General features: G+C 47.6%; 2 protein-coding genes across 2 annotated transcripts in view; both read left to right on the top strand.

Annotated features, from left to right (window-relative positions):
- Positions 1-666: 666 nt before the first annotated feature.
- Positions 667-4,879, top strand: FUCA1 (alpha-L-fucosidase 1). The gene is made up of 7 exons (XM_026863407.1): positions 667-821; positions 1,038-1,175; positions 1,860-1,965; positions 2,421-2,621; positions 2,833-3,023; positions 3,853-3,952; positions 4,656-4,879. Exons 1-7 carry the CDS (start codon positions 742-744, stop codon positions 4,794-4,796), a joined length of 957 nt encoding a protein of 318 aa, XP_026719208.1. The 5' UTR covers positions 667-741; the 3' UTR covers positions 4,797-4,879.
- Positions 4,880-6,444: 1,565 nt separating this feature from the next.
- Positions 6,445-6,727, top strand: part of HMGCL (3-hydroxy-3-methylglutaryl-CoA lyase) — a 4,546-nt gene continuing 4,263 nt past the window's right edge. Inside the window, exons 1-2 of the mRNA XM_026863423.1 lie at positions 6,445-6,633; positions 6,710-6,727. The exon at positions 6,710-6,727 is cut by the window's right edge and continues 120 nt beyond it. Of these exons, the coding sequence (XP_026719224.1) occupies positions 6,577-6,633; positions 6,710-6,727 (75 nt within the window). The 5' untranslated portion in view covers positions 6,445-6,576. The remainder of the gene's footprint in view (positions 6,634-6,709) is intronic.

The following is a 6,727-nucleotide window of genomic DNA, read 5'->3' as shown; positions in this document are numbered from 1 at the left end:
GAGGGAGCCATTTCTGGGTGTCTCTGAGGGGAAGGGGGGTCCCTGAGGGGGTGAGGGAGCCATTTCTGGGTGTCTCTGAGGGGATGAGGGGTCCCTGAGGGGGAGAGGGAGCCATTTCTGGGGGTCTGTGAGGGGATGGGGGTCCCTGAGGGGGTAAGGGAGCCATTTCTGGGGGTCTGTGAGGGGATGGGGGGTCCCTGAGGGGGTGAGGGAGCCACTTCTGGGAATCTGTGAGGGGATGGGGAGTCTCTGGTCACCAAGCGGATGGGGGAGCCATGTCTGGGGGTCCCTGAGAGGATGGAAAGGCCTGGAGAGTATGGGGGGCTGTGCCTGGGGTCCCCAAGAGGATGCAGGGGTCCCTGAGGGGATGGAAGAGCCAAGTCTGGGGATCCCTGAGGGTTTTGGGGTCCCTGAGCAATGCTGTGAGGGGTCATGCCCAGAGTGCTGAGAAGTTGATGGGCCTTCCTACTTCCTAAGTCTCAATTATACTTGTCCAGCATTAAAATCTATTAAAAATGTCTATTATTCTTGTAGTCGCTTCTAAATCTAAAGGGCAGTGAAAGGGGGCTCCTCCCAGCATGGTTATTCAGTCCCTTGCTTTTTTAGTGACTGGGTTTGCCAGTGAGGCTGGGGAATATTTTAGGTAGTTCCTTCGTCATCCTGATCAAGTACTTTTTTCCCCTCAGGTATGTGGTACTGACCACAAAGCATCATGAAGGCTTCACCAACTGGGGGTCGTCCATGTCCTGGAACTGGAATTCTCTGGATACGGGGCCCCACCGTGATCTTGTAGGAGAGCTGGGACAAGCCCTCAGGGAGAGGTACAGTCCTGCCAAACCGAGCTGTTGCTTTCACCTGTGTGCATTGAATTCTGTTCTTGGCAAATAGTGGAAAACAATGAGTTCACTATGAAGAAAGTAATGCTTGCAAACTCATGATATCTTCTGTGAAATAATAATGCCAGTAATCTAATCTGTCACTGGTTCTTAATCCTTACTGCCAGCCTAACTCTTTCCTCTGTGTTTTCTGTCTTTCAGCAACATACGCTATGGACTTTATCACTCTCTGTTAGAGTGGTTTAATCCACTCTATCTAGCTGACAAAGAAAGTGACTTCAAGACCCAAAACTTCGTTTTAAAGAAGACCATGCCAGAACTTTATGATCTTGTCTTAAAGTAAGAGCTGCAACCAGTTAGGAATCAAGAGCATTTCCTGGTTTCAATACTGTAGAGAAAGATGCAAGGTGGATGCAGAGGAGAGAGGAGACAAATGTTAATTTTTTGCCAAGGCAAATCTGTTTACTTATCAGTAATGATTTGTGGTAATTAGAGAAGAGTTTCACATTTGCCCTGTGGACAGTCTTAATTTGTAGAATAAAGTAGGGATAATTTTTTCATGCAAGAGCAATTCCCTTTAATACTTACTGCCTTTGTGCAGGGTGGCTTTGAAAGTAAAGCAAGCTGCTTCGTGTTTAGCAGAGTGGAGGAGTGATTTTACTGCAAATTTACATCTTTGCCTTCCTTCCCCTTGTTGACAAAAATATGAGGCGTGGACACGTGTTGCTCAGAATATCCGTTATCAGGAAAAGAATGTGCCTCATAATTGCCTTTGAGATGCAAACTTCTGGTATTTGAAAGAATTGCATCCTCTCTTGAGCCGTGATCAACACATCATTCTTTGCTGCTGCAAGAACCTCACTTAAAGCTTTGTCTGAAGCTGAAAGTGATAGCATAAAGCTCCTGGTAACATTAGCAATAGGAAGAGGAAGTGAAGCTAGACTCCAGATGCAAAAAACACAGTGCTTCCTTCTTGGTAGGAGAAAATAAGCCATTTTGAAATAACATTCATCTCTCTGTTAGATATAAACCAGATTTGATTTGGTCGGATGGAGACTGGGAAGCTCCGGAGTCGTACTGGAATTCTACCTCTTTCCTTGCCTGGCTTTATAACGATAGTCCTGTCAAGGTATCACTTTGAGCTCCCCTGCATGGCTGCTAGCATTTTATGGGTATGGAAGGTCTGGCAGCAGTGAGAAATGAATGTGATCAAATCAGAAACCTGCTTGGCAGATGCCAAATGTGCTTTATTCTTTTGTAAAAAAAAAAAAAAAAAAAAAAAAAAAAGCAGCCTATACTGTGCTTCTCTGAGAAGACTCTAGTGTCCTTTACAGCACACACATGGGAGGCTCAGAGGTGAGGAATCTTGTTGCCTCAACTTCTACCTGATTGAATAGAGAGACGTTCTCCCAGAGAGGGATTCAGCCTCCTCTGGAGGACCCTCTCTCTTTCCACTGATTGCCCAGGGGGGTTTAGCTGCCTTCCTAACTTAGATGCCTCTGCAAACTTAGCAGGGGGGGCAAATGCAAGCTGAAAAGTCCAAGACAAAATATTCTCCCTACTGAGTTGCATTTCTTCTTTCAGGACACTGTTGTTGTTAATGATCGCTGGTGTAATAACTGCTCCTGCCATCACGGAGGCTACTACAATTGTGCTGACAAATACAAGCCAGGGACCCTGCTAACTCACAAGTGGGAGATGTGCTCCTCCATTGACAAGCTCTCCTGGGGCTATCGAAGCAACATGAACATTGCTGAGTTAATGGATGAAGCAAGTATCATTGAGGTAAGAAATCTGAAATCGAAATAACAGGTTTGGGGGAGTTACTGGGAATTAGAGGTTTCTTTCATCCTTCTACTTGCTGAAAGAGTTGTTGTGTTTCATACAGTCAGGCTGGAGTTAAAGGAGCTGTTGATGAGGACAAAGCCCTCCTCGGGTTCCTTTGTTGTCAGTAGTGAGGACAATGCAATCGGTTACCTTGATTTATCTGTCACAGGAGCTAGTGCAGACTGTGAGTTTTGGAGGCAACTACCTTCTCAATGTGGGACCTACAAAAGAAGGGGTGATTGTTCCCATCTTCCAAGAAAGACTTTTGGCCCTTGGGAGGTGGCTGGACACTAATGGGGAGGCAATTTATGAATCCAAGCCGTGGAGAGTGCAGATGGAGAACAGCACAGACACAGTCTGGTAAGGACTCCATTGCTCAGTACCATCTGGGCTGAGACTTCCAGAGCTCACATTTCTTTCTTACTCGTTCTTAAATTTGGTACACTCTGAAGTGTTGCCATCAGGTGCAGATGGTGTTTAAGTAATATCCTACCATTGGAGTGCTCAGTTACTGCCCCAGGGTGTTATCTAAGGAATATTTTGCTTGAAAGAAGAGAATAAAAATCAGGACTTAATCCATCTTGCTTGATTTGAAAAAAAAACCCAAAACCAACCTCTTCCTTTAAAAAAGTTTCCATGCTGCTCCTGTCAGGATTGTTTAAGTAGTGGTCCTGGCTAGTTTGAATTGCACAAATGTAGTTCATGTAAACACACACAGTTTGTAAATTTAGAGATACTTGCTTTTAAGCTGTTATATAACAGTGCTAGTCACCGTTACCAGACTGTTAAGTTTTATGCTGACTGAGAAGGGCATAGTAAGTCAGGAGCCAGAAATTGCTACAAAACAGTTATTTTTCTTCCTCAAGTGTGCCCAAGTGTGTTAAGTCTAGAGATGCAGATTAACGATCGAGATAAGGTTCTGTCCACCAGAAGTTGAGGCAAAGACAGTTCTGCAAATGACATTTGCTTTTAAGAAGCACAGCGGACTTTGTTTGGGTTTCATCAGCCAGTGCTGACTGGGTAAATGGTGGGTCCAAAGTGACAGATTTTGGAATGAGGGGAAAGTAGGTGACCCCTGTGCGGTGACAGTAGGCAAGCCGGTGTTCTCGTGCTGTCTAGAAAGGTCAAGCTCATACCTGGTTCTCTCTCTTATGAGGCTCTTGACCTTGCTGAACTCTTGCTCTCTTAGGTACACTTCTAAGGGACCAGCTGTCTATGCCATCTTTCTGATCTGGCCTCGGGACAACGTTTTGAAGCTGTCCTCACCCACTCCATCCCCAGCTACACAAGTAAGGAGCTTGAAAAAAAAAAAACCCATAACGCACTCTGAGAGCCTGTCTTGGGCATGTGTAGGCTGAGGAGGTCCAACCTGACTTCATTTGGAAACTGGGGAGAGTGCAGAAGTTGTCAACCCGTACTTCTTATTCTGGGGTGCTCTGGCCTCCCTCCAGGTCCTCACAGCATCCCAGGTTATTCTCCAGGCTTCAGCTCGCTGTTAACACAGAACATTGGATAGGAACTGCCAGGAGAGGCTCACAGTCTGCCACGGAATAGGCAGAGACACTTCTCCCCCAGAGGCTTTTGATCCTCTTGGCACAGGGAGGTGAAGTAAATAACAAGCCTCACACATAGAAGGGATCACTGGCATTGCATCTCAAATTCAAATCGGGTAACTGACCCACTAATTGTAAATGTAATTGTAAGTGACGCAAATGCTGGAGTGCCCTTTGCTCTAAACAAACAGAGGTAAAGCCTTCTCAGAAAAAAAAAAAAAAAAACCAAAAAACCAAACCAAACAACAAACAGCAAGCTCCAGTCAGATGTTTGGCCCTTTCGTGGGCTGTGAGTGATGGGTGGAAATGTGCAGGACTGCTTTGAACAGGTGGGAAATGCTGTACAGAGACTGCAGACGTGTTCTGGGTGTACTGGGGTGTTAAATGGGAAGCACCTGTGTGAGCTACAACTAAGTGTTTCCCCTGCCCTCCTCTGCAGGTGACGATGTTGGGTTTTGCAGGGACTCTGAAGTGGCAGAAGTCCCCAAGTAAAGGACTGCTCGTAACTTTGCCCTACATGCTTCCATCTCCTCTGCCTCCTCAGTCTGGCTGGACTATCAAGCTTGAGGGTGTGAAGTGACGGCTGTGGGATGAAAGCAGCAATCTGCCTTTCTTTGAAATTGAGGATTTTTCATTTATTGTTGAATAAATTGTTTTTCTCTTAAGAATATGTCTCCCAATCCCTTCTCTCTGTAAGCGACCTGGCTATCAGTGGACCTTGGCTGGCAGCAAAGGACTGACCCCTCTGCTCAGCAGCGGGAAGCCGGGATGTCCTTTGCAATATTCTGCTGGGATGTGACAGCCCGTGAACCAAACACCTACGCTGGGAACAAGGGTTTTTTGATGTAAAGCTGGGCTTCTTGGCAGGTGCTACTGCTTCACTGCTGTGATTACAGGTGATGATGTTGGACAGACTCTGAGTTGGTGGGAGACTGAACAGGGTTAGTACGGGGCAGTTAAGAGGACTTGCTTTGAGGTCTCAGGCCAGGCCACGTGGCACCTAAGTATTAGTGCATGAAGCTGCCAAGAAGATGTCTGTCTGCCAAGGAGGAGACGCACACGTCAATGCTGAGAGGATTTGGGCTGTTAGAGCAGCTCACAGGACGTGGAGCAGTTGGAGCTGTGTCTGTGTTCAGGTGCGTGTAGGCAGTGCTGGTGAGCCAGGCTAAGCACGGCAGCAGGGTCTGCACCTCCCAGGCAGGACCCAACTCTGCCACTTCCCTGGCTTAATAATCATTGAAATTAATTTTGATAACCAATGTGATACTCTTTATATACAGAATCATGAATGCATGTGATGGGCACGTTCTGATGAAGACCAACTACAGTGCTGCTGCAGGTTCCTGCCTGTGATGGACTTGCATAAAAATAGGTAGATAGGATGTGTTGTATGACTTTGGTATTGACTGAAGCAATTATGATCCATACTTTAATCACAAATATAATGAAAATTTGCTGTTTGAAGAGGTCTAGAAGAAATCAACAAGGTCAGATTTAGATTGGATCTAAGGAAGAAATTCTTCCCTGTGGGGTGGTGAGGCCCTGGCACAGGCTGCCCAGAGACGCTGTGGCTGCCCTCTCCCTGGAAGGGTTCAAGGCCAGGTTCTAGGGGGCTTTGGGCAACCTGGGCTAGTGGGAGGTGGCCCTGTCCGGGGCAGGGGTTTGGGACTAGAGGGACTTTAATGTCCCTCCCAACCCAAACAATTCTGTGATTGTATGAATTTAACAGAGAAGCCACTGTTCAGAACTGAACCTCTGAGTTCTGCTGTTTCAGTGAGGTAAAATTTCCTATGCTGATGTTGAACTTCTCTAAAAAGGGCTGAACAGTATGTACTTAAATGATGAAACGCCCCTTTATGATGCGTGTTTCTGCAGCGCAGTTGTTGTGTAGGCCCCACAACATTGCATACGGGCTGTGTTTTGTTACTGTATGATGTGGTGCAAGCAGAAGTTGCCAAAACACTGCGAGTTTAGCTCAAGCTAAGCCGCAGCGCTGGGACGGCTCCTGAGCTGGTGGTGTTGGAGCTGTTACTCAATTGACAAATAATCATCAGTACTGACGAACCTGTGTGGACTTCAGAGAACTGGCACTGCCTGCCAGAGACCTGCTTACTCACAGGAGCATCACCCCGGCTCCGGTGATGACGTTATGAACAGAGAGGTGGGAAAAAAAAAAAGGGACAACAGAGCGATGGCCTTTTTGTCTCCCAACCCCATCACGCTGGTAACTGCTGGTGCAGGGTGGGGGGCCATCCAAAACAAACACGCCGTGTTTATTTAGCGGCAGGAGCCAGCAGAAAAGCCATCGTATAAGTAAGCGGCTCCCGAGGGGCCGCACAGTGCCGGTGTCGGAGGGGAAGATGCCGCAGTGCGCCACTGGGTCGCTGTCGCGGGACGGCCCGCGGGGACAGGTACGGGCTGGGCCTCCCTCGCTCCCCCACGGGCCTCGGGGACCGGCAGCGACGGCCCTTCGCCGCCGGAGGGGACGGAGAGGCAGCGGCGGCCGCACAG

Source organism: Athene cunicularia, assembly GCF_003259725.1.
Source record: "Athene cunicularia isolate RWA chromosome 23 unlocalized genomic scaffold, athCun1 chr23_part1, whole genome shotgun sequence".
Taxonomy (NCBI): domain Eukaryota; kingdom Metazoa; phylum Chordata; class Aves; order Strigiformes; family Strigidae; genus Athene; species Athene cunicularia.
Note: the sequence above shows the minus strand (reverse complement) of the source record. Positions and strands in the feature narration are given on the sequence as shown.

Excerpts from the sequence above, each read along its gene's own strand:
- FUCA1 (XM_026863407.1), top strand. The coding sequence starts at position 742 with ATGTCCTGGAACTGGAATTCTCTGGATACGGGGCCCCACCGTGATCTT. Across the intron at positions 1,966-2,420 it reads ATAACGATAGTCCTGTCAAG|GACACTGTTGTTGTTAATGA; the intron begins GTATCACTTTGA and ends TTCTTCTTTCAG. Across the intron at positions 3,953-4,655 it reads CTCCATCCCCAGCTACACAA|GTGACGATGTTGGGTTTTGC; the intron begins GTAAGGAGCTTG and ends CCTCCTCTGCAG.